This window comes from Zonotrichia albicollis, chromosome 1 (genome assembly GCF_047830755.1).
Source record: "Zonotrichia albicollis isolate bZonAlb1 chromosome 1, bZonAlb1.hap1, whole genome shotgun sequence".
In the NCBI taxonomy this organism is placed as follows: domain Eukaryota; kingdom Metazoa; phylum Chordata; class Aves; order Passeriformes; family Passerellidae; genus Zonotrichia; species Zonotrichia albicollis.
This window is the reverse complement of record NC_133819.1, coordinates 100484059-100511595: the sequence shown is the minus strand read 5'-3', so window position 1 is coordinate 100511595 and position 27537 is coordinate 100484059. Positions and strand designations below refer to the sequence as shown.

Genomic DNA, 27537 nt, shown 5'->3' with positions numbered 1-27537 from the left:
TTTGGAAAAGTGCTTGGCATGTTTTTACGTTTCTTTTTAAACTGGCAGGGCTGTAATTCTACATAGTCTACATATTAAATCTGCTTAAATAATTCCACTTGCTCCTGGATGTTCATATTCTTATTGTATATGCAGAATGTTATCCTTCCCACCATCTTTCACCCTTTAGCAGTTAGCTGTTGCTTAACCAAGCAATACTTTTAAAAGGTTTTCCTTTTGAGTCTACACTGTAGTCTTGTGTTCATCCATACTGCTCTTTCATTCATCCGCTCCTTTTCTGAATATCTTTTTGACAGTGAAAAGCTGTGAACAAAAGCACTCTATTGTTGCTTCATCTAAACAGGAAATAAGCCAAGTGAGACTGTTACTTCCTTTCTCATTGTAAGATTCAAATTGCACTATTCATGTTTGTTTCTTTCTTTACAAATTCATCCCCACTACCATGCTGAGAATCTTAAAGCCTTATTGCTTTTCTGGGTTTTTTTTATCTTTATGCTGAATCAAGCATACTTCTGAGCAAGTATCAGTCCCAAAGCAATGGAAATAATAGTTGTTTGAAACATGAACCATGTTAAACAAGGTTTTATGGAGCAAACATGCAGGAATTAGAATGATAGCACTGATGAAGCATATACACAAGTGGGTATCTATGTCTAGGAAGCAATGGAGGGACCTCAAATTGAGGAATAGTTCTTGCTTATACTGACACATTTATTTAATTTAGATTTATCTTAAAATTCAAGGAAAATATAAAAATTCTAGCCTATATTTGTTTTAGTTTGGGAAAATAGAGATTGGAAAAGTTAAAGAGAAGAAAAAGTAGGCCAAAGATTAAGTGTGAGATGGGAAGGGACATGATGAAGCATTTTACTTGGTTTTTATCACTCTAGAGCCTGATGTAAAACTGAAATCAATGAGAAAATAAATTTAGATTAAGGTATAACAGTCTAATCACAGAATGGCTCAGGTTAGGAGAGAACACAGTGGGTTGTCTGGTCCAACCTCCCTGGTCAAGCAGGATCATCTAAGAGCACATGTCAAAGGATTGTATCCAGACAGCTCTTGAATATTTTCAGTGAGGGAGATTCCACAACTCCTGTGGGTAGCCCATTCCAGTGTGTGGTCACCTGCACAATAAAAACATTCTTCCTTGTGTTCAGATGGACCTTTCTGTGATTCCGTCTCTGCTTGTTATGTCTTGTTCTATTGCTTGGTGAGGAGTCTGGCTCCATCTTCTTGGCATCTCTCTTCAAAATCTTCTAGACATTGGTGAGCACCCCTTTCAGTCGTCTCTGCTTGAGGCTGAACAGGCCCAGTTCCCTCAGCCTGTCCTTGAAGAAAGAAGCTCCAGTACCCTAGGCATCTTTGTTGCCTTCTCTTCGACCTGTTCCAGGAGCTCCATGGAGCTCTCTCTTGTACAGAGGAGTCCAGAACTGGACCCAGCACTCCAGATGTGCCTCACCTGGGCTAAGTAAAGGGGCAGGATCACCTTTCTTGACCAGCTGGCAGTGCTGTTCCTAATGCACCCTGGGATCCCACTGGCTTTCTTGGCCACAAGAACACACTGGCTCTTGGACATTCTGCTGTCTACCAGGACCCCTGGGTCCTTCTCCAAAGAGCTGCCTTCCCGCAGGTCACTCCCTGTCTGTCCTGGTGCATGGGGTTATTCTTCTCCAGGGGCAGGACCTTGCACTTGCCTTTTTTGAATTAGAGACAGTTCCTCTCTGTTCATCTCTCCCACCTGTCAAGATCCCTCAGAAGGGCTGTCCAGCCTTCTGGGATATTAGCCAGTCCTCCCGGCTTTGTGTCATCACTGAACTTACTGAGGAGACAACTGCCCTTCCATCCAAGCCATTGATCAACAAGTTAAATACTGGGCATAGTTTTGAACCTTGGGAGACACCACTAGTGACAGGCCTCCAGGTACACCCTGTGCCACTGACTGCAGCTCTCTGGTTCAGCCAGTTCTCAGTCATCCTCACTGTGCACTTATTCAACCCACACCTCCTGAATTTGCCTGTGAAGATGTTGAGAGATACCGTGCTGAAAACCTTGCTGAAGTCAAAGTAGAAAATATCTACTGCCCCCATCCCTCCAAGCAGTTTCATTACAGAAAGCAATCAGGTTGGTCTAGTGTGAATTAGCATTAATGAATCCATGCTGACTGCTCCTGATCCCCTTGTTATCATCCACATGGATAGAGATGGTCTTTTGAATGAGGACAGGGATTGAGGTGAGGATCACCTTAAGTGTAGGTCTTGATTCCCTATGCTCTTTGCTAAAGAAGCTACATGCATCTGTATGAATCACACATTGGTTTAGGTCACCTCAATCCACCCCATGGGCTCTAGAAAGCAGACCTGACATGGTTATGTTAGCACAGATGGAGAAGGAGGGCAGGTGGCCAGGTTTTAGAAATATACAGGGGAGTAGGTCTGTTAACTAGTAGATGTATTTGAAAGAGATAAAAAAGGTAAGTAAAGTTCATTTTTAATCAAAAGAGGAAAACGCTGTGTGCAGCAAGGTAATCTGTGATGCAAGACATCAAAAGCAAATATCATCAAGACAAAAACCTAGTAGAACAAGTTTTTATGCTTCTTTAATGAGACTAAGGAAGCAATGAATAGAAAATGAAAGATGCAAATATTTCTTATAAAACATTACGGAAAGGGCTGGAGAATTTGGAATTTGTTAAAAAAAAAAAAGCCTAAAACATGAACAGCAGAATGCCAAACAGCCCAGGACAAGACAGAATAGCATTCTATACATAGAGGTTCCAAGAATTACTGGGTCAAGATAAAGCATGGGTAAGTAAAAAACAACATGAAGATCTGGAGGAGTCCAAGCAAGTATGAGCTCTCAGCAGACGGATGGAAGGATGCAAATATGTGCAGCTGTCAGGGAAGTAACTGGACCATGTCCAGACTGTTTCCAAATTAAGAGCCAAAAATCAAAATGATGAGTTCTCTGGTCTACCATTTAAGAAGGCAGCTCACACCTTACAAAGCAATTTTTTCTTGGGTGCTAAAGGGATGAAATAATGTCATCCATGGTTTTCAGAACTTTAGTAGACACCTTTCCTTCTAGACTGGTATTTTGACATTGATCATTTCATGTAACTATATTTCCTCCCATCTGTTTTCAGGCTGCATGAGATTTTTTCATGCAGACTAATTTCAGTGTCCTGTCAAAATTAGTCGCTGTTCCACACTATCTAAGTCACAGTATCACATTCAACAATTTCCATTCATCTCTTATTTTACTAAGCAGAGATGGGTAGACAAAGATGGTCCATTCTGCTAGTCTATTGACAAAGTCATCTTTCTGATTTTTTGAGTTTTTTGGCAATTTTACTTCTAGTAGCACAAAGTGAAGTCAATGACTGCCTTATGTGTGGGATGATACAGACTGAAGGCCCAGGTGCTTTGTCAGGCTTCCAAAATACCTGCCAAGCAGAAAATTAGACTGTGAGGAAGATGGAAAGATTAAGACGTCCACCCTGATGACAGATCCTTCTGTTTTAAGGATATAAGGGTCTGTATCTATATACCGTATTAAAAAGGGAAGATATTTACTTTTCCTTCTGAAATTATGTTGTCATATGTGTTTTAGACAGTGGTCAGTCTTCCAGTTCTGATTCTTTGATGCATGCTTTGTATTATACTTAAAATGCAAATACAATTTGGTAACACAGTTTGAGGCTTTAGCAGGATGTGCTAACAATTTTTGTCTCAGATTATATTTTTTGGAAAATTACTTTGTAAAATAATTAGCAGGATAAAGGGGAGACTTTCACCTTCAAGGTTAGAAGAGTTAAATTTATTAGTGACCAAAATGATCTGCGGTATCACAAATTTTGCTGGAATCAAACATTCCTGTATGTGTAAATGACTTTTACTGATAAGAGAACTTCAGCAGAAATCGTATGTGTGACATTGTAGAGAGTCATGGAGTGAAACCAGATGCTTTTTCTTCCATAGTAACTTGAATCTGGTGAAAATATGGATACAACTGAGGATGAGCACTATGTTCAGTGTATGCTCAAAATCAAAATGCATCTTTGGTTTACAGTAGAACTAGTGCAAAAAAATAAGGTAGATTTTCTTAAACATTCAAGGTACTATTTAATAATGTTTGGTAGAAGATAACATCACTTTATAAATGATGTCTTGTAAGGCAAGGTAAGAATTTTTCTTTATGTATTCCTGAAATTGTATGTCTCAGTAATCAATAGGCCCTCCCTGATATTTTCCTGTAAGTTTGGGCTCAAAAAAGCATTGCTAAATCTTTTATCTCAGTATCTAAATACCTTCAGGGTGGAGCGTCAGAAAAAGCAGTAGGTTGTCACATGGCAAAGGCTGCTCAGGGCCCTGAGTCTTCACGTAGGCCTGGAAACTCATACAAACAATATGATGGTTTAATATGTGTCTGATGGTTTACAGACCAGCAGAAAATTTGCTCTTAAAAGAGACTGCATAAAATTATACTGTGTTACTCAGTAGATGAATTCTATGTGTGAGTCACACCCGCCTGTTCCAGTGACAATTTTTTTCTCACTTATTATTGCCATTAGTCCTGCTGAGCTAACACAGCTGAGAGACAGCAAACTGAGTGTCATCCTCAGACTTGTTTGTTATATTCCACTGACTTGCACCTGCAAAATCCTATTGTAAGCTATGGGGCCCTACATTTTTGAAATTAGAACAGAATCTGAAGATAGCAGGGTCTTTACTTGCTTTTTTAACCAGGGCAAAGACTCTACCAAGAGTGCAGTATGAACAGCTTGCATATGACCTGTCCACTGGGTCTGAAATGCAAGACAAGGAAAGGAATTGATGGTTTAATGCTATTACTTTTTATCATGATGCATATTAATAGAAGGTCTTTTACTGTCCCAATGCATTTTTTAAATTATTAAATTGGCTTGGTTGATTAATTAGTTTTGTTTTTTACCAGTTAATATTGAATTCACTAGATTTGCTGGTGCGCTACCATCCTTCCACTTGTACCACTATTTTTGTGTGTATATGGACACAAAAGCATGGTTTTATAAGTGAACTGGCATGCTTTACCTTTGCCAAAATTTATTACAGAATTTAATAATGTATTCTAATTTCTTTAGTCTTTTATATAGGCAACGGTTTTACCTTCTAGTCTTCCACAAGTTTTAAAAGTAGCTGCAGAGCAAACTGAAGGGTATTCCTTATCATGAGCTGTCATGAACACTGACCACCAGTGATTGATGACTTCTGTGAACAGCAAGCTTTAGAGTTTCTCATGTATTCTTCACTGAAAACAAATTTTCAAAAATCTCTGAACAATTTCTTTGCCTTCTCATGAATTTTATTGGGCAAATATGAATAGAGATTAATGGAGAGCAGAAAAGTGGAAGAAGTGATGAAAAGGATGTATGTAAGAAAAAAATATGCCTGCTACAAACTCTCAGAAGAGCAGGGGGTACTATTGGACAGTGAATTCAACAGATTGGAATATGTGGTAAGAGTGTGGCTGAAGAAACACAGCAACCTTTGAACTTGTATATAAACTAGAGACAGGCAGAGAATATAAATTCTATTAGTGAATCACTAGTGAGATTAGGAAATAGAACTTTCTGTCCACTTCAGAAAGTTTGATTTTAGTGATTTGAAGTGTGTAGATATTTCATTAATTTGACTAATCTGCTTGTGACTTTTCTTTGCAGAAGCTCTTATTTGTGTTATTTTCACAAGGCGACTTTCAGCTATTTGTGAACAACATAACTATTTACTAAAATGCTGTTGTGTTTATATGACAACTTGTGTAGTTTTGAAGGGACAATTTACAGCAAAATAGCATAAATAAGATATTTTCATGTGCAGTAGCAATTAATATTAATTAATATTTACTGAAAATACCAGTTTTCTTTTAACAAGTATAAAAGTTTGGCGCTAAAGTATAAAAGTTTGGCACTATCTATTAGTGTAGAAGGCTCAGAGGCCAATTAATAGGGATATAATTAATTATTTTTCCCCTTAAAGCTACAGGATCCTCAATTAATAGAAATTGTACCTTTCTTTCAGTGCACGGAGCTGTGCTGATTTACACCAAGCTTTATAGAGCTTCCCTAAGGGGACTTCCTTAGATGAAATGCTCATTTTAATGGACCACACAGAAGGTATGAGACAAGAGTGGAAATGCCTTGAGTATAAAGTTCTGAACATTACAATTGGTGACAGAAGGCCTATCAATGAGACAGTAATCCTATAAAAATACAAAAAGATCAGATTGTTTGTCGAATTAGACTTGCTTTAATATGGATGCATGCAAGGGAGCTGGAAACTTTGCATCTGTTTTGTATACAAAGTGATTAGATTGTGATCACTTAGTCCTAGAGGATAGAAATGATGCACAATTTTGCCAGGATGAGACATGCAAATTGGATCAATTAAGCTTTGAGAGCGCTCAGACAATCTGGTAGAGAAGTTTACATGCTGTGTCAAGTGAAACTTAGCAAAGATGAGTCCTGGATGCTGGGGGCAAGTATTATAGTGATTTAAACTCTAATCTCTAAGAGTAATACATTATTTTCAGATTTAGTTATAAAATGGATCAGAGAGATCCCTTATGGAGATGCTTGGTGGTACACCAGAAGTATGACAGAGAAAATAGTAGCAGTCATTTGAGTTGCAACATTTGAGGTAGAGGTGAGTAAATTCAGATGATTGATCTTGTTTGGAGAAAACAGAATGCGCAATTCTGGTAACTCCTGTACCTTTGTGTTCACCACAATGTTTCAGAAGCGGGGAGTATTCTCATAAGTGGCTCACTGTGTGCCCTATTTTTGTTGAACCAAAGCCCTCTCAGAAGGGGGTCAAGAAGAAAATGATCATTAGGTAAGAGTGCTGTAATTTCTTCAGAGACCATGTAAGAATTTGAATTATGTACCTTTTTCAATGTCCTTTACAGTGTTCAAAGGACATGTTGTTTTAGATAATCAGAGGGGTCTCTATGGAAATTGAAAATTCTCAATATATGTGAAATACTAAAAGCCTCAGAAATCAATTTTGAAAGAAGACACTAAAATTTTCAGTAGAATTCAAATAGCTTACAGAATTAGAAACAGGTGTGCATAATTTGAATTTTAGGGTAGATTCAGCAAGTATATATGAACAGTGTAAAATAACACCTTCCATTTCACTATTTTCTCAGAATTTGTTTATTAGTGGCACATACATTGCCTGTATCACCAGCATTTAATGGCAATGAGTAAGAAATACAGTAAGAATATGTAATGGTGAAAACAGATGAAAAAAATCTCAGCATCATCATTGTATATGGCAAATCTCATATCCTTGTTTGTTTGGTTTTTTTAAATACAAGTGAAGTTCAGTCTTACCTCATAAATATCTTCTCATCATCTGAAATGGCAACATATGATTTAAGGAAACAAGGTATAATGACTGCAGAGAAATTTGATGAGATTTTCTTTGTTAAAAGCTTGTTGTAAACACCAGCATAGAAAAAGGCACTAGGAGAGCACTGCCTTTTACATAGAACTGTTAAAATCCTTCTAAGCTGGGAGGATTTACAATTAACCTAGTATTGTTCATGTTAAGGCAGTTTTTATAGGTTTGAATAAGGCATTATCCTCCCCCTCAAATATTTTCTGAAAAACAAGTGGAAAACCTGGGCATTAAAAGCATTTATTTCCCAGCACTTAATCCTGTGAAGTTTAAATGCCTATCAAGATATGAATTACTATCTTGAGATCTGCTGAAAATCCTTGCAGGCCTGCAAGTTTGGATGGTTAAAAAAAAAAAAAAAAAAAAGCTAGGGAGAAATCAAAGTTCTTAAAGTATCTATCCACAAAAGATCACTTTAAATGATCTGATTAGTTTCAAGCAAGTGTCCATATTTACTGTGCATACTCTGCTTCAGCTTGTTCTGAATACTGAGCAGCTACTGTGTGAATTTATGTAAGGAAATCTCTTAATCTTTCAGTGCTGCTTCTTATAATTAGGCATATGTGACACACATGTTCATTAAAGCAACCTTTCTCTTAGAGCAGGGGTTAAGGGGCTGTTTCAGAAAGATACTTAAACATATGCTTAGTACCAGCTCTCATGACTGTTAAGCAAGTCCTGACATGATCCACATGGATAAGGATGATTTCCTAACTTAGAAAATTCTAAACCAGGTTTAATGTGGTGTTAGCACCAGGTTAAATTTCTCCAGATTTTGAAGCCAATTTTAAACAATGAGCTGTGAATTACAAGCCAATATATATATGGGTGGATGGATGGACTTGAGAAATATTTTTGGGTAAAATTCAATATGATAAGCTACCTTCAGTGAAATACATGATAGTAGGGGAAAGAAAATAAAAATTTTCCTCTAGTCTGCTGAAAAAAAGAGTGCTTTATTTGTCATTCAGTGTTTTACCTTTACTTTTATATTTACTGCAGAGTTAGAAATGGGTCACAGCAGTTAATGGAAAGCATTAACAGAAATATTAGGGTGTTTATCAAGCCAGACTCTAAAAGAGATTGTAAATGAAATGTAAACACACTAGCAACAGTAACCTGTGGTTTATGATTACAAATTAACCAAGAGATTATTTTGCTCTTTTTTACCTGAACTCATTTTACAACACAAGTGTCTACATGAAGGTATCTAATACTCTTCACTTTATTTGGCCATGTACTGGTTTTTCATCTTACATTGTCATACTAGCGGGGAAACGATAATGCTTTACTATAGATATTCATTCCTGCTCTTTTCATATGCAACAATTCACTCATTTTAAAATGCTATAGTAAAATTTTGTGTTTAAATTCTCTGTTACTGACTTTTCTCCTTGACCCACTGTCAGCTCTGGGCACTTGTGACTTTCTCCACAACATGCCTTCCAAGGTACTAATTATATCCAATGTGGGCATTGTGTCAAAATTCTAATTTTGCTCTTTGGGTCTAGGAGTAGTCCCATTGATTTTAGTGAGAAGATCTATGGATTAGTTTGTGAAAATGCTTTGGAAAATACCTGGATGGTGTGAAATATTTTATAACATATAACCAATTTGTTCATATGGAGAATTGTCAATTTCAATTGGACTATATATCTTCCTGAAAGTCAGCATCGAGTATTGCATTCAAACATACAGTTTTATAAAGAAAGACAATAGGAATTTAGTTTTTTAAGAAGAAAACTCAATAACAAGCACTGTTACTCTGACATTTGTACTCTCATTTTTGTTAAAAATTAAAATTTGTATTTAGACCAACATGTAAATTCTGTTTTGTTCCGATAGGTTCTTTAAATATTGGTTAACAAGTCCATAGTTGTTTTCAGGAAATTAAAGATTAGTGAGTATGTGGACCGAGTTAACTACAATTTTTCTGTATTGCAAGTCTTTAATCATTAAAATGATCAGATCATACTCTCTTATGTAGTCCAGTACGTTATAAACTTCTCCAGACACTTAACCCTAGTTACTGACACTGCTTTACAGTTAGGTATTTTACCCTTGTCTTCCAGTCTCTCAGTGTGTCAGCACTTCCAACTAACACACAAGGTAAGATGATGAGTCGATCTTTAGTAGCATTAAACTTTCAAAAGCAAATTAAATGTGAGGAATTGATACAACATAAAACCAAAACAAAAGCAAATGAAGAAAGCTCTGCACCCTCTGGGTGTCTATTCCTTGGTACTAATGTTCTTTGGAAGCAGGTTCCTATGAGAAAAATCATTATCAACGAAGCAATGCTGCAAGCTATTTTGGATAGTTGAAGCAGAAAGAGGATAATCACTCCAAACTATAGATCAGTAGTTTGACAAAGAAGAGACAGTATGGGAGGTATAATTTCCAAGCTAAAATAAATACATTCAGTATAAGTACATATCTCAGAAAATACTGTAATAGCAAATGAATTTTTGTTTGTAAATTTGGTATTATTGATATGATAGTGAAACAAGAAGTGTGTATGATTATTTTTCCTGTGCAGTGCTGTTACAGATGATTTTATAGATTACTGAGTTAGAGATGAAAAAATAGATCCTCTAATGTGCTCTCATTTTCCATGGTTGAAATCCTAGTCCCAAAATATTATGGCTGAGTAGAAAAAGCATTATGGGAGAAACAACTTTCCAATTACCATATTTGTATTCTGATGTCTTATTTCTGTTTTCAAGGAGAGATAAAAAAGTAAAAGCATTAATTTTTCATTATTGAAGGTACATAAATTCTGTTACTGCTTTTCTTGTTTCATTTACTCTCTTTCCATTTCTGTGATATAAGGGACAGTGCATGCATGCATTGTCTGGTCATAATAACTAACTTACTAAAAAAATAAACTGTACTGAAATAACTAATAGAAGTATGTGCAGTGGTATAAGAAGGGAAAATATACATATTCCTATAAATTTATATATTTGTGCACCTATGTATGTGTTTCGTTCTGAAAAATACATGCTCAGGAAACTGTACTTGACTATATGTGTGTTAATACTGTGCAAACAGAAATTATTGCATGTATAGTGAGGAAGTAATTTGAGAAGAAGAATGAGAGAAGTTTCTTGAAGGTTCTGTTTCTGCAAGCTGCTACACATTCATAAACTTTTCAAGCCCATGAACATTTGCTAGCCCAGGGAGAATCTTCTATGAAGTATGCTGAGAACTTTGGTATTTGTTTGCCATGCTACATTTTTAAAGCCTGAACACATTTGTAGAAGCCATATGTGGAGAAGGCAGGAAGGAAGCATCCTTGAAACAAGTTTATTATACTGCTGAAATAGAGTGTAGTGACTTTAAGGGATTTTTGTCTTACAGCTTCAGTGATTCTTGGCAACAAAATAAATCAAACCACCGGACCAGCAAATCCGTCGCTTTAGTATATAACAGCAAGTTGTTTGGTGCACTATGAATAGATATGGATCATGTGGAAATGCTGTTGGCATGTATGGAAGTGAACTTAGGCCCTTCCCTGGAGAAGAAGCAAGATCCAAAATAGAGCTAGTAAGAGCAAAGATTCAGAGTTTCACTGCAGTGGTTTTTTTCACATGATTTAATTGTATTAGGCAGTTGTATAAATGAGGTTTGAGTCATTAGTTTCTTTAAGCAAAAATTAAATCTATTTGCCTAAAACCAGCTGGTTTTATATAAAAAAGTAAGTCAGATGGTAAATCCATTCTATGTTGGTTTGTCAATGATGCTGATTTTTTTACTGATATGTTTAGAATGAGTACTCCTAGGAATAAATACTGATAGACTGAGAGTAGTGTGGGGAAGAAAACAAACATCACCACCACCACCACCACCAAAAAAAAAAAAAAAGAGAAAACAACTGAACCAAAAACCCCACGCAATGCTGAATATTGAAAAAGCTCTGTAAGGATTCCAATGTGCATGTTGTCTGCAAACAGTGTGGTTTGTTTCCATTCTAGGAAGCCAATTTCTGAAAAGTTTGAAGCCTGTGCATGAGGCGAAAGCAGGTCTCCTTTTTTGCACTTCTTGTTAGGAACATGTTATGTTATCTATAGGCTCTTGGTGGTGCTACAATACAGTATTGCTGTCCCCCCACCCCCAATAAATATTATGCAATTAGCACATGATGATGCACAGTATGCAGATGGTTTTTACCTCCCAAAGCTGCCAAACTGTCTTTTTAAGAGAGTGAATGACAAACAGTCATTTTGGGGAGTGACATGTCATGATGATGGCCCATTAAAACTCCTCAAGAATACTCAGCCAGCTACATATGCCCACTCAGCTCCCTCCACAGCAGCAGCTGCTTCTGAGTTCCTCCTGTAGCTGCAGTAAACTTAATGGGCTGGCTGCACAATTCCCTGTTGCCACAGGGCATTTTGTGCTCTTATTAAAACTGGGGAGTGGAAAAGGCACAGATTTGTGACTACAGCAGCTGCAGAGACTGGAAAAGGACAGAAAAGGAAAGGGTACATGTGTGTGTATACACATGTGTACATGTACATACACACACTTAAAGGTATGTATAGATATACAATCTCTTTCTATATAAAGACCTACATTATGTGAGTATACACGAGGGGAGAGAACGCTACAGAAACAGTTGAGTATTATTAAGAGAAAAAATATCATAGAAATGTGACATGGATGCTCTTATCACATCAAGTTTTCAGTATTTCCTATTAATTATTCAATTCAATAGCCTTTAGATGACAGTATCAGTTATTCCAAGGGGGACTATTCTTCTGAACTTTGTCTTCAACCTAGAAGCCTTGAGGGCTTACTTAGATGCTAACTGGAATATTATGAAGTGAAAGATTTAGAATTTTAGTACTTCTAATTTGAATTTTGTTTGAACAGTAGCCATCAAGGAAATGAAGTTTCACTGTTCCTTTTCCTCTTTAACCCCCATTTTCGAAAGGTTGGCAAAATTAAATATTCACTTCACTTCATGTGGCTGAGGTGATAAGATTATTATCCTCCTGAAGCACTCATCTACCACTTAAAAGAATAAGGGCTGTATAAAGACTTTAACTAAACTCTGAAATTTTATTTGGAAACAATACAGAGGATGGAGGGAATAGTAAAACCTAACTTCTTATTCCAAGTGTGATGATGGAAGAGCATAAGTAAATTAATACAAATTCTTACTATTTTAGTTTCTTAGGCAAGAAACATTGATTCTGTAACAGAAAAGGAGTTCAAAAACTGTATTAACAGCAGAATTAAGGATTGTTTGAGGATTGTTTCTCTAAAGAAAAATACCTAGTTCACTCAAAGTTAGCTGACAGTTATAATACTCTCCCAGCCCATTAATCATGTTTATTTTGCTTTCTCCTCTGATCTCAGGACTTTGAAACCAATGGCAATTTAAATTTCAACTCCTTCCTTTTTTTTTACCTCCTTTTCTTTTGTTTTTGTTTTTTATCTGTACACTTGGAGTAGTGGTATTGCACATCCTCAGTAAAATTACACTTGACCACCTTCAGGTAATAATTTTTTTAATTGCTGTTGCATTAAGCAGTATGTGAAAAGAAGATGCTGGTAAAGTTATACAGCATTACTCTGAAGTACTATTCTTACACTTCAGGTATATCCATGTTCACTTTGGCTTTTGGTTTGTGAATATTTTTACCTTTTGTTTATTTATTTTTTTTCCCCCTCTCTTTCCTGTTAAACATTTGTATTTATTTTGCCTCATCCTCTGCTTTCTTAAAAATGACTGAATACCTTGATTGTAGACAAAGCTTTATTCTCACTGGTTTTATATACTGTTGAATTATGAAGGTCTTGAAGGTTCAAATTACACCAAATGTCATACATTTTGCCTGCAGGAGGACTATTGAGGACAATCTGTGGGATGAAAACTGATACTCCCAAAGGGATGTGCCTTGGTTTTACCTTGAATCTGAAATGTGTTCATTTGATAGGTAGTTTTTGATGACCTCATTGTATTTGTGGTGATCCTGGGCAGATATATATATGCCTTGTGGTCATTCATAGGACTCTAGAATTACCTGTGTCAAAACAAAATATGATTCAGAGGCAGTCTGAGTTCAGGCAGTCTGTAAGGTCAGTGCTGAATGTGAAGAGATCTCTGAAATGTCCTGGACCTCAGTTACCTCAGAAGTTCTTAGGTCTTTGGTCAGCTCTGAGCACTCCAGACGTTGTTTTGGATATTTTAAATCAAGTCAGAAGAGAGGTCTTGTCTGGGCTGGCCAGATTTTTAGCAACCCTGTCACCAACTCCTTGTGTTAGATAAATATAACGTGGTTATACTGTGGTCTGCAGCATGAGACCTTGTTGCATTCCCTTGTGACTGTCTCTGCACTTGCCTGACAAAGAGCAAGTCTGAAGGCAACAAAACAGTGCATGAAATTGCCAGTATGTCAACATGGCAAATTGTGCCACAGTGACGCCGTTGTCTGTGCTGGTTCCCCACTATGCTGACAACATTGCTGAGACAAGGAAACTCTGGCAGCATTACAAGCAGATTCCTTCTGTTCAAACTCTAATTAAACGTGTTGGAGTTTTGGGTATAGCCGATTATATTGACTTGTCCTCAGTATTATCTGTTGTGCTGAAAGCACAGAATGGAGACCAGCGTATTTCTTTCTGAGCCTAGGCTTATACTATAGTTTTACATAAATTAATAAAACCAAAAGCAAACAAAAGCCCTCCAGGAGCTCCTTTATCACTTTCTCAACGTTTCTTGGAGAATAGACTTTTATAAGAAAATCATTACCTACTGAATAATACTTTCACTGGTGCCTGGGTATAAAGTCAATTATATGAATCACAGGCCTTTGCTGACATCAATAAAATGTTGAGGAATCTTTTTCTTTCCCTCATGACTTCCGTAATCAGACTGAAAGATAAATTTAAAAAGATGTCTTAGGCTGTTGTTACTGAAATATGGTTTCAGTTTACAAGAATGATAGTTTCATGGCTCCCTCTGAAAACAATGATCCTATTAGTAGCAAATGGGTTTGTGAAGCCCTTAGACATTGCAGAAACGTGGTATGTGTGCACATTAGATTTTAATGAAATGTTAACTACATCATCTAGGTTAAATTTTAAGTATTAGCTATTATTTGCATTGCAATTGTTCCAAAGCACCAGCGCTGAACCCTTAGTTATCCTGATAGTTCATAAATATATTGTTACATTAAAAGAAAAGAAAAAGAAAAGGAGGTAAAACCCCTATAAATATCTAGTACTTTATGAGTCATCACAAAACACATACTAATCTGAGGGGAAAACGGATTTTAAAACTTTGTATGTGTAACCATAATAAATATTGACTTCAAGAAAATCTGAGAATGGCAGTTTTAAGAACCTGGCTGTTGTGATGACCAAAATTAATAGAAGTGGAAAAATGGTGGTTTTGTTTCAAATCACCAGCTTTCTTTAGCCTTTTAGAAATTACATACTTAATCTTTATATACTCTTTTTAAGTCTTCCCAGAAGGATGAAGGGGAGAAGGTGGCATGAAGAAAAGTTTATTCTTCCCACAATCTGGTCTCAGTTGTTTTGTGATAGTAAATTGTGGTTATAAAATGGACAAGAAGATTGCTTCTAGTTTGGAGGTTTTTTCCTTTTTCATCGTTGTTTTTGATTCTTAGTGCCTCCTTGCATTTTGTGAGGAGGCAGGAATAAAGTCCTGACAGTTCCATATCACAAATAATGATGGATGCTGCACAGGGCATGAGGAGGAGGCAGTTTTCATTCCTCTCCTCTCTTTCTAGTTACTTTCATAGAGAGAAAGAAAGGGGTGCAGACAAGGCAAATCCTCCTTGAGAAAACATTTCAGTTCTGCAAAGGAGAGCATATTTCCTTTGGTCTTAGAGAGCAATGAAGCTAGATTGTATTGAAGCATCTGATGTTTCTCCTGTCCATCTCTTTATCTCCATTGCTTCTGTCATTCTGCTAGTGTCAAAAAACCATCAGCTCGTCATGTTCTCCCTTCGATTTTCTTCTTCACCAATAATCTATAACCTCTGTAATGAATCATTAACCGTGCTGGCACAGAGAGAAGCAAAAGCAAAGATAGATCTTTAAGGAAGATAAATCAGAAAAGAGAGGCATATGAACATTGCACCTGCTTTAAAGGAGCCTGAACTGAAAATCAGAAAAAGAGCAAACCTCCCATTCAGACATAGTGGCCAGATGAGCTGCTTTTAGTACTTTAAATGCTTTTAATACTTCAGTGCAATATCTCTGCTTACTCAGAAAAATTATTCTCCTTCTCTGTTGGAAATACTGCTTTATTACTTTAATGGCAAGTGATACTAAAGGATATAATTTTTAGTTGTACAGATTTTAAAATAGGCAATATCTAGAAACTGTTGAGTATTGGCAATTTTGAAAAAACCTTTTATTTAGATTTCCCCAGAATAATTACCAGCCTAAAAGTCCACATAGACATAAATGCATTAGGGGGGACACTAGAGTAAGCTATATTGCTGTAGGGTCAAAAAAACCTGAGAAAAAATTTGGTTTATTAAAAGAGTTACGGTAATAACACCTTTGCTCTTTAGTGAAGCTGACTGCTTCCAGCTCTCACACATATCTAGCAAGTATTTTCTAAAACTGAGAGGCTAAAGAGATTAAGTGCTTTTTTTAGCTTGAGTTCAGAGTCAACAATAAATTATCTTCTAAAGAACAAAAAAAAGTTCACTTTTTATGTACATTGTCCCTCTGCCTCAACAAGGCTTATGTGGCTTTTATTATTAGATCTGTTTGTTCTCTGCTAACCTTCCTAGCACATCAAAAGTTATCCTTCTGGTTAAAAGTACATCATCTCTCTCTAGAGGATTGTTGCTTCCCTTTCCTGTTCTCATGAACTCTTGTATATGCAGGGATCACCCAAATCCAGAACTCTTAGAATCTTCACATTAAATATATGCAGTATGTAACAAAAAAGCTGTAGGATCAGCATACAAGAATTGGATCATGAATCTTGTACTAAAAATAAGCCAAGTGGAATGACAAGGCAAACTGGAGAGCCACAATCATGGATATTGTGTAGAGGTGGCAATGGATGAAATGGATTGGAAGCATACACTTGCTCTGTCTCTATCATCCCTCTTTCTGAAAACAGGGTGTTTTATTTACAATACCCATGGCAAACTGATTCTGAAAGAGGAATTGTCTGGAATGATCCAGAACGGAGCCAGATGAGGTTTACTGAGTGAATCCTTGAATCCTCCATGTCTCTTGAAGCAACAATTTGAAAGTGACTTTGTCTTGAGCCTCTTTACTTCTAAAGTCATAGTCCCCATGTGCATATACAGATTGAACATAGTTCTGGCTCCTACCAGAATGGCCCTGTAGAAAGTGGGAGGAGTGAAAGACAAGCTGGCAGATGGCACAGCCAGAGATGCTTTGTGGAATCTTCCTGCGAAGTACTACTGTCCTGAGGATTTCTTGTTGCCAAATTAATAACAACAATAAATAAAAATCCTAGGTCTTATTATTTAATGTATTTCTTCTATAAAAAAGGGGCAAAGAATACCTGAACACAACAACAAAATAACAAAAAAACCTGACAACAATTAAAAATGTACAAAATGTTTTCTAAAGCCAATGTTATATGGAAAATTGTACTTCTCACTTCCTACGATGTTAAATTAAGTATCTTGAATCACAGGTAGTTTGCAGTCATGTTTGGTAGTAGCAGACCTGTGAATATGATACAGGGCATCAGAATTCAAAGATTTTGTTCATACTTGCAGATCATTGATGCCTCTGCATTAATGACTCTGAAGATCATCGTATGGAAGAATTATGTTGTGTGAAACTGGAATATAGTTTCTCTATATGAAAACTGAATCAAAATTCTCAATATTTTCAGTGAAGTACTTTTTTTTCTTTTTTGCGTTGTTCTCTTGTACTGTACTTTTAAGTTTTCTCAGATCTCCTCTAAAAAGCATATAAAAGTGTTGAAAAAAATCTCTTTAGAGTGCTTTGCACTGAATTGATTGTTGCATAGTGCCAAAGATAAACTAAATCTTGAGCTATGTCACCTTCCTGGGGTTAAGTAGGTAGAGAATAGTACATTACTAATTTGAGCATGGGCCAGCACAGTTTTTAAATGCTTAGTAGAACAAAGTTTTAATAAAAGGTGCAAAGAAGTTTGCTGTTCCAGAGCCTTAACCTTGGAATAACAAAGGTCCTCACTAATCACTTTACTAATCCATGTGGTAGCAGTTTTCTTACCAAGGCATCGTTCCAAAAAGTGGCTTCTGCTCAGCATTTCACTCCAGATCACCAGCCACTCTAGTGCAATCCATGAGGAGATTTATGGACCTCAAAGAGGAACTCCTTAAAGAACAATGTGTTGTTAATCAGTAACCCACTGAGTGAGCAAATGGGAAATGCTGAAGCTACAGTATTTCTCCTTTCCCTGGGATGTGAAAGTCTTGCTCCGTGCATCTTCAAGGATTTACTGGCCTCTCCCCTGAAGGTCTCTTTTTAATTTTTTTTTCAAAGCAGTGCTGGTTAGTCATTTGGAATAGAGCTGGATGTAGATACAAGGTAAAAGGTAGGCTGTGCAGCCCTGCAGTTTGAGAGCACTGTGGTGTGCTGATGGGCTCAGCTCCAGCCCCATAGGACAGCACTGTGCTGCCCTCAGCAACTGAGATGTGGAAACTTTCCTTTGTCTGCCTGAAGAGATTTACTTGTACATCTCTGACATTCAGAAAACTGCTCTACCTGATGAAACGCTGGGTATGCTGGTGTCCTCTGCTTTTCTCTCATCCAGCATCCATCATAAAGTATGCCAGAAAAGGTGGAACAGCCTTTACAGGGATAATGTGAGAGTCTCAGCCACCCCAGAAAGAGCAGCAAGAATATGGGGTATGAAGAAAACAGAATCACTTAAGAAAGACAAAAGCATGGAATTCTTGTATCCCATAACCTCAGTTCTTGTGAAATGCGATATTCAGCATGTCAGTCTGGACTGTAGGATTCTGGCTATATAGGGAAACACAGACAGTTCCTCTGTAGCACACAGGAGACATATGCACCCTGAAGCAGGTATTAGAGAAAGAAAGAGGAAGGAAAAAAAGGTCAAACAAGATCAAAGACAAGTTAGACAGATTCTTACTTGCACAGGCCACTGCTCCTCTGTAGGGAAGATGGATACTTCTTCCAGTCAAGTTTGAAAAAGCATTGAAAGCCCCAGCTGTCAGATGTGTGAGTTGAACAGAGGTATGGTTTGTTCAATAAGCCCCAGCCACTGGGACTGAGGAATACTCTGCTGTGGATCTCAAAAGAGCCTGAATGTGAGATACATTTTACCGTGGCCTGCTCACGGTGTCAGCATGGTTTATTCCTGTGTGTGCAGAGAAGTTGGGCTTTAAATGTTCGGGGAACTCCACCAAAGAAATCTTAGGCTTGTTTAGGTGTCTCTGGATTTAGGTAGCAGGAGAATAAGGGTAAATCATATTTCAAAATAATGTAGCTAATCTGATTTAGATACCCTAGTTCTGTTTTTCTGATCCAGTCGAAAGCTCCGAATTCCATTTCTGTCTTAAAAGAGAGGAGTGCACTGTAATTGCATAAGTATGAGATGTCCAAACATTATAAGTGAAATAATGTGTAAAAAAATAGGCAGCTTTTTTTCCAGCTGAAAAATTCAAAACTGAGCATGAATACTTCCCTGCTGAAATAGGAAAATATTTTGCAGCTGTGTTAAGTCATGCCCAAGATAACAATTTTCTGCATGTATTTGGGAAGTGAATACTGTCACAGTGATACTCGTAACAGAAAGAAAAAAAAATTAACAATGAAAATTGTGATGATGATGGTGATGACAGTGGATGGACCTCCAAACTCAAGATAACATGGAATTAGGGCAGGTACAAAGAAGATATGAGATAGAAAAATCCAAGCATATTTAACACTGTCTTCAGCTACAAATTAATCCACTTTTAACAAGCAAGAAAGTACTTTAAATTTTACTGGAATTCTTTTCACTTGTACAGTATTAAATATATCATATGTGCATGTTACTATAACATGATATCCAGATCAATTACAGTCTTGATGCAAGTTTGAGAAGTATGTAATAGATGTTTGAGTCTGTGTTCTGTAACAGGATGATGAAAAAAAGCTAGAAAACGTGCGTAAACCTGCTCTGTAAGTTAAAATACCTTGAGCGATGAGGAAAAAAAAATTCTTTCTGTAAGCCTATCTTGCCTTTCTAATGGGAGATACATTTTGACCTGCTGAAGTGTGTTTCTTGTGTGCCTACTACAAGCAGTTCCAGGGAAACTGCACCTGGCTTTCCATGCTGTGTTCTTCCAAAAAGTGCCAGGACACCTTGGTGTTTCTGAGAGTCTGCATTTTTCTGTAATTAGATAACGAAAAGGAAGATATGGAAGTGAGGAATTGAAGTTACAGGCCCATCAGACAGTAGTGAGCAAATTATCAACCAGTACATTTTACTTCATTTTATAGAATCATAGAATATGCTGAACTGGAAGGGACTTTTCAAGATAATCAAGTCCAGCCCATGGTCTTGCACAGGAAACCACCAGAGTCCCACCACATCCCTGGGAGCATTGTTCAAACTCTTCTTAACTCTGTAAGGCTTGGTGCTGGACCACTTCCCTAGAGAGCCTGCTCCAGTGCCCAACCACCCTGTTATTGAAAAACTTTCCTCCTATCCAACCTAAACCTCCCCTAACTTTGCTTCATGCCATTGTCTCGAATGCTGTCACTGGTCATGAGAGTGAAAGATCAGTACCTGCTGCTTTCTCTCATGAGCAATATTGACATATTTTACTGCTCTCTGCAGTAAACACAGAGAAAATACATAAATACACACAAGAACAAACACACACTGACATGAAGTTTTTACTGCCATTTGTTTGAAGTCTCACCCTTCAGAAGGATTATAAACTGAAGTGAACAATGTGGTTAAATTCAGATAGGAGTGAAGTTATGGTTATGATCATATGTGTGCATGTGTTTGCCTGTGTAAAAATCTGGCATAAGAAGAGTGAGTTTTTTTGCAGGAAAGAATGAAGTTTTTGTGCTTAAAGGAGCAAATTTACAGATTATAATGGTCACACACATGCTGTGTCTGATAAACATTCAGCTTATATTTCCAGGAACAATAAAATTTCATGTACTACTGCTCAACACAGGAATTATTTTTTTTACATATCTCCATGCCACTGACTCTCTTGTAAGTTAATCTCATCTCTCATCAATTTTTCACCAGCTTCACTCTGATGTTGATAAAGGAGATGGTTCCATCAAATACATCTTGTCAGGCGAAGGGGCAAGTTCCATTTTCATTATTGATGAGAACACGGGGGATATTCATGCTACAAAGAGGCTGGACCGAGAGGAGCAGGCCTACTACACGCTCCGAGCACAAGCTCTAGATAGGCTGACTAATAAACCCGTGGAGCCAGAGTCTGAGTTCGTCATTAAGATTCAGGACATCAATGACAATGAGCCAAAATTTCTGGATGGTCCCTACACTGCTGGAGTTCCTGAGATGTCTCCTGTGGGTAAGTGCAAAGTACACTGTTGGTGTTGTGGGAAATTTTTTCCTATTGCCTTTTTAAAAGTTTCATTATTTTTTACTGTTTCGCACTAAGCTACTTAATTATCTATGAGGCACCTGCAACAGTTAGATATTTCAAGACTAAACTGGAAATAACATGCTAGATTAAGTATTTACCCTTTCAAAAATGTTGTGAAACTCAAATAGCTATGCAAGGATTCAGATAACCATTTTATGGTGCATTTCTCATTCCAGGGCCCAGAGGCTTTGTTTTATCATTCCCATTAACAGTAATAGGTTTCACACCTATGTTACGGTACTCAGAGGTTGTAATTTATAATTTCATTCAGATAAGGTCTTTTCATAACCAGCTCCTCAAGTTCCTGATAGTGAATAGCATCATTTTTTTAAAAAGTTTTGCACATTTTAGTAATAGTTTGTTGGATATTTCTTTCTTACACTGAAATTCCATTTTCTGGGGAATGTAGGCAAGCAGCAGGAACTGGGGTACAACTTGAGATAGTTCAAAGTTCTACTGAAATCAGAGAAGTCTTAGATGCTTCAGACCCTTTGCTGGAAACTAAGAACTGCTGATTTTTCCTGAATTTGAATTAGGGAAGAAATTCAAAATCAAAACCACTGTCTCTTCCTTATAAAGTGACCAAATGCTCATCCATTGTCAGGTGCCGCTGTTCCTTTGAAAGCTGACTCTTTCAGACCAGATTAAGGCTTGGCCCAGAGATGTTTCAGTAAATGTCACTTTAAGATGAAATCATAAATGCAAGCACAAAAAAACCTGACCAATCAAACAAACAAAAACAAAAAGAAAAAAAGAAAACAAATAAAACAAACCAACTCTGGTTTACTACAAGTATGTGTATGGGAAGGCCCACTTCCACCTGAGAGAGTTCTGTGCTGATTGAAATAAAGATTTTCTTTGTTTAACTGATTTTAAACCATATTAAAATGTAGTACTTTTACAGTATGGCTGGACATAAAATTTGCTATAGTTTCCTCAGTATGATCTCCTGTGTTTTTGAATATTAAACAATGCATCTAAATTGGAGCTAAAGAGAAAAAAATCTTCCCTACCTAAGTGCCCTGCAGCAATCAGTTGCAAACATTGCTTATATATTTGAAACTCAGCTTAGTCAATAGAAGATAAGTAAAACATTGCTAATGAGTTTTCTATAAATTTATTTTCCTAAGCAATGAGCATAGACACTATTTCTCATTATACTTGGCATTTGCTCATTGTCACTTGAGCACTATGTGGATGGCTGAAGAGGCAGTACTAGCCTTGGAAGAAAGACATCACAGCTTTTTCAGAGTAACAGGGAGGAGAAGAAGTTGTGATATGATGCTAGGAACTTTTTACTTCTGAACTTTGAAAAAATCTAGACAAGAGATAATCTAAGAGTGTAAAACCTAAATAATAAACCTGAAAAATATGTTGCATTAAAATAAATTTGTTTTTTCTTAATTAAGATGCTCTTTTACTTTAGAATAAGATTATTTAAGAAAAGTGTAGCATGCAGCAACTATTAGAATTTTTTTCACTTTTGTCTTATGACCTGAAAAGAAATTATCTCCATAATTCACTTTTGCATTTCTCACCCCTGTCTTTTCTTGCACTGGTATATTGATGTACAGACAACTTCTACAGATATATGAGGTTTACTTACACATACAAATCCATGCCTCTACTCCTACCTATGCTCCATTTGTTTCAAAAATATATTGGAAATCAATCTGTGGGGAGTGCACAGTGTGCAGTGGAGAACATAAGGACAATTTTACAAAATGAGGTGCTTTGCATATTTTGTTGAATCTTTAAATCATAAAGGAGTAAAAGATATTTTCTCCCACATGGACTGTGCAACACCAAATGTATTTTCGATTCGGGTAAGTATTATGCCAAATTATTAACTGAGACTAGTGCACTCTTTGAAGTTTGTGTCAGCTAAGGGTGGTTTCAGATTCATGAACTTCCTGAAACTGCACATTTTAAACATCTTCATGATTAGTATCACACACATAGCAAATACTGCATTGTTACAGAGTTAAGGATTAACATGAAATTCCTTTGTCACACTTTGTCGCATTTTGCCTTACATAGTTACAGCAATTCATACTTTATTCATAAAACATAATTTTTAATTAATCACCTAGAGCATCCATGAAATATTAAGGAGATACAAAGTATCTCTCTCCTATTTTGTTTAAAATTGTATCCATGACAAGGATTTTTAATTGAGTATTAAAGGAAATGAAAGAGATCACAGGATTATAAACCCAAATTAACTATAAAGCTAGGAAAACTATAACCTTTAACCTACAGACTGGTTATGCAAGTATAATTGTTCTGTATTTTATTTGACAAATATTTTTGGACATTATCTAAGGCTAATTGAAGTCAATCTCTTCTTTTATTTGAAATTACTTCAGGTCAGGTTTAAATTATATTTGGGTCAGGCCCAATTATATTGATTATCCTGAACAAAGTAAATATCTTGATGGCTTATAAATCTATTCATGGCAAAACCCCCAAAGATATGGCTTATCTGAAAATCATAAGGATTTGTTTTTGTCATGTTTTTTTGAAGTGTGTCTGATACTTAAAAAACTGAGTAGCATTATATTTCAAACAAAAGGATACTGATCTGTTTGAGTTATAACCAAGGGAAGTAGGGATGAGAATTGCAATGCCCAACATAGTTTTGTTTTGTTTAATCTTCTTTGCTCTCCAGCCATATCAACAGCTTTGCTTGTTACCCAGCACAACAAATATCTCTCTTGCCATTTATTACCCCTGACTGTGATGGATAGAAATATCTGATTTATATAACAAAGTAAAGCATGCAAAAGCACTGTATCAGGCTTATATCCTTGATACAGTATGTAGTGGGCTTTGAGAACCTGCATGAAGTGTCTCTCCAGGCACAAGCCACCTCTCCTTCCCTTTGTCTGACCTTGCTGATTATCTGAGACCTTTCTTGAGATTTTTCTCCGAGTGAAGGCAATATAACGAGGCTGTGGGAGGGGAGGGAGGAGCTGAAGAGGGTTCTGACTTTCCCCTTTCACACTCCTGGAGGGGAAAAGCTGTGGAAGCATTGCTGCATCAGCTGTGGGTGAGACCTGGTGGTGGAAGCATAGAAATACCAGAAGGAACCAAGCAGAACCAGTCTGGATTGTTGTACATAAGGATCATACAGAAATTCTGGATAACTTGATAGTAAAGGTGTTTAATGTTTTTAGTGGCAGCTGATACCATGTAGAGATGTGATGCCATCGTGGAATGGTTTTGTATGTTAGACATAGTGAACATCATTAATTGATATAAATTAATACTTTTAATAACTGACTGCCTTAAAGGTCTATTTTCAATTTGTTTATGTGGCTACAATTCAATTGATAAGAGTTTGTGCAGTTTAAAAATTATGCATTTGGTAAATTATTCTAGTTTTAGAAACCAGTTTTATTTTGAATGATCTCACCAATATTAAAACAGAAGTCAGAGAATAATTTCTCATAAAACATTATTTCAAAATTTGCATAAAATATCCTGCAAGTTACTTGCAAGCTTTCTAAAAAGCTCTGTAGAGGTTTTTAAAATAATGCACTTAGAGATTCAAAATGGATCCATTGGATTTCCGAATGGAAATTGAGTTGAAGGATCTCCAACTCAATTTTCAGCAACCAGTTTAGCTTTTTCTCTTCCTATCACAGAAAAGGTTAATCTCTGCAGTGTCAGGAACATTGTTGAGCCTTGACTTGGCTAAATTTAAGTACAAATAGCATTCTAAATATAAGATCCTCTCTGCAAATATCCTCCCATCCTTTTACCTTAATATCAGAGTTAATAGGTTAAGTTCTGAGATTACTGAAATTTAGTAATCTCTATCAATATCTAGCAAACATTATGTTGCAAATTATCTTAAAAATATTGAAAATAAAACCAGGGATCTGTACCAGTCACACAGAATTAAGTCTGTAACTACTATCAAGAAAAGAATTGTGTGGAGCATTTTAATAAAGCAGCACAGATTTTTTTCTCATTATTTGCTACAATTGTTGAAAAGGTTTATGATGTTGCTACATGTAGAATTCCTTTTAATGAACTGATATCCAAGTTTTGTTAAAAAGGCATAACTGTAGAGAAAGTTTTTTTTGAGGAATCCATACTTACAAAAGAAAGCTATTTTTAAAATAAATAATGCATGCTTATTTTTTTAACTCATACAAAATACACAAATATTTTGTAAGTAATATCTCTAACTAATATTTTAAGTTATAATTGAACAGTTGATATTAAGACACTAATGAAAGTTGGGGGTAGGGTCAGTGTCCTGTCTACACTTGCACTCCAGGGCTCTGAACAAATTGACTAAATTAGATTTACTGGAACACTCATTTTGTGGGGTGGAGTAAAGGTGTGGTACCATTTGTTGACTGTCCCTGTTACCTGTCAGTCCTACCCTTGGATGCAGGTATGGCAGCTGATTGTCTCTGCTGGAGGGTGAGGCAAAGCATCCACAGACACAAGGAAGACAATTTCAGTGCAGGAACACAAACTCTTCTAAGATGATGTACTTAGAACTACAATGCAACTTCCCATTTTCCCTCACTTCTAAATTAATTTACTATCCATAAGTATCCCCAAAACTTTATGATTTGGGTCTTTTTTAAAAGGGAAGTATTTTAGTTTGACATCAATCCATTGCAGAAAGATTAGAACAGCAGTACATGGCAGTTATCCTACTCTGAAGGAATTCCTGTTCTTCAAGAGCAATCTGCTTCTTCTGGAAACGATCTCTGGAAATCCACAAATACAGATCTTTCTGTGCATTTGTTTCCTTGGAACAGATTTCCTACACATAGGACTTTTCACATAATTAGAATACCTTCTGTTATCTTGCATATTCTTGAAAAAAATGGTGTGCAGAAATCTCCCTCTCAGCATAGGGCTTCAAAAGCTCTTTTTTTTTTTTTTTTTTTTTTTTTTTTGGTGTGTGTGCAATTAACAAAGAAATAATGACAATATAATGGGTTTTAGTTTTAGATCTTTCCCCCACTGATGTTTAGAAGAAGTTGATTAGCACAGAGGGACTGGAAAAATACCATTGCTTTTTAGTTACTGATTACATTTAAATGGAATTATCACAGAAAGATTTGATGTTAGAATTTCTACTTAAAACCCACCCTTTTCTGAAGGATTCATGTGTTTTAGGAGAGACACAATCAAATTCAGATAATGACTTTATTCATTTCCTGAAATGTAGAGGATTTGTTTGCTACATCAATAGATTTTTACAGCAAACAAGCACTTCTAAACTGGCAGTATTTTGAAAATGTCTGTGCTGAGATTGCAGAGCTTGTAATTTCTTTGATCTTGTATTGGTCTGGGGCCCTTGAAAGCAGCAAGAGCAGGGGGAAAGACATAACTGTGTGAGAGGTTTATAAGCACTTTTGCCAATATTTGCAGACATTGTAAGCTTCATTGGCAGGGCTTAGTGACTTTGTAAATGCGGTAAGCCTGGCTTTCACAAAGAACACAGGATGTCAAACAGTCATTACTATACCCTTGTTCTCAAAAGCTGGATAGACTTTGGCAAGTTTAAAATAGGTCCCTGTATGAAATTACATCATAGAGTAATCTGTAAAATCACTTTGACATAGTGAATCAAAGCTCTTAGTTACTGGTGAACAGAAAATTGATGTATTTTTAGGTCCCAAAACTGATAAAAAACTTGATGAATTAACTAGCAATCTTCTTTTTAAAATTTCTATCTACTTAATAGTTGCATGTGAAATTTCAGGTTGGGAAGAACCTTTTCCCTGTCCAAAAATATTAGACTGGTCACAAGACAGAAAAATTGCATTTAAATGGAATTGCAACCCTACTACTACTTTGTCATGGATACTTCGGGAATAGAGATCAGGAATGTTGGCTAATTAGGCCATAACCCCAATAATTTGTTTTATGAATGATCATTTCTGGTCAGAATTCTTTCAAGCAGGACCCATCCTTTGCAGTCTGTTCCATTTTATGGAGGGCTGCACTTAATCCTTGCTCCAAAGTTTGAGTCCTGTGCTCCATTTATGATGTCCTACTTAACTCAGAATGGAAAAGATGAGGAAAATGGATGAGTGATATACTATAAAAGATAAAAAAAATTTCAGAGCTTTCTCCCATTTCCTGAACATTCCAAGTAAAACTTACCAGAATACTATTTATGTTAAGTTCAACGTGGACACTTGCTATTGCAGTTGATTCTTAAAAAGTCATTTCAAGGCTTGCTGGTCTCATTTTCAGATGTCAAAAGCTTGTCCTTTCAGAAAATGAGCGTTGTGTTTAAAAAATGCTTCTCTCTAATTGTGTGAATAAATAAAGTCTATGAAGCAATCTGATCCTCTCTTGAAGATTTTTACTGAGCATCTGCCAAATTGATACAATATTAATTTGCAGTCTCACCTCCAAATGGGTCCCTGTGCTGTTCAATGGAAGGTCTGAATGTTACAGACAATCTGCCAGTGAGAAAAAATAATCTT

At 36.5% G+C, this 27537-nt stretch overlaps 1 protein-coding gene across 2 annotated transcripts in view; it reads left to right on the top strand.

Moving 5' to 3' along the window:
* Positions 1-27537, top strand: part of LOC102069943 (cadherin-7) — a 91085-nt gene that overhangs the window by 20055 nt on the left and 43493 nt on the right. For both annotated transcript variants that reach the window (XM_026793222.2, XM_005486737.4), the window contains exon 3: positions 20695-20989. In XM_026793222.2, coding sequence (XP_026649023.2) covers positions 20695-20989 — 295 coding nt within the window. The remainder of the gene's footprint in view (positions 1-20694; positions 20990-27537) is intronic.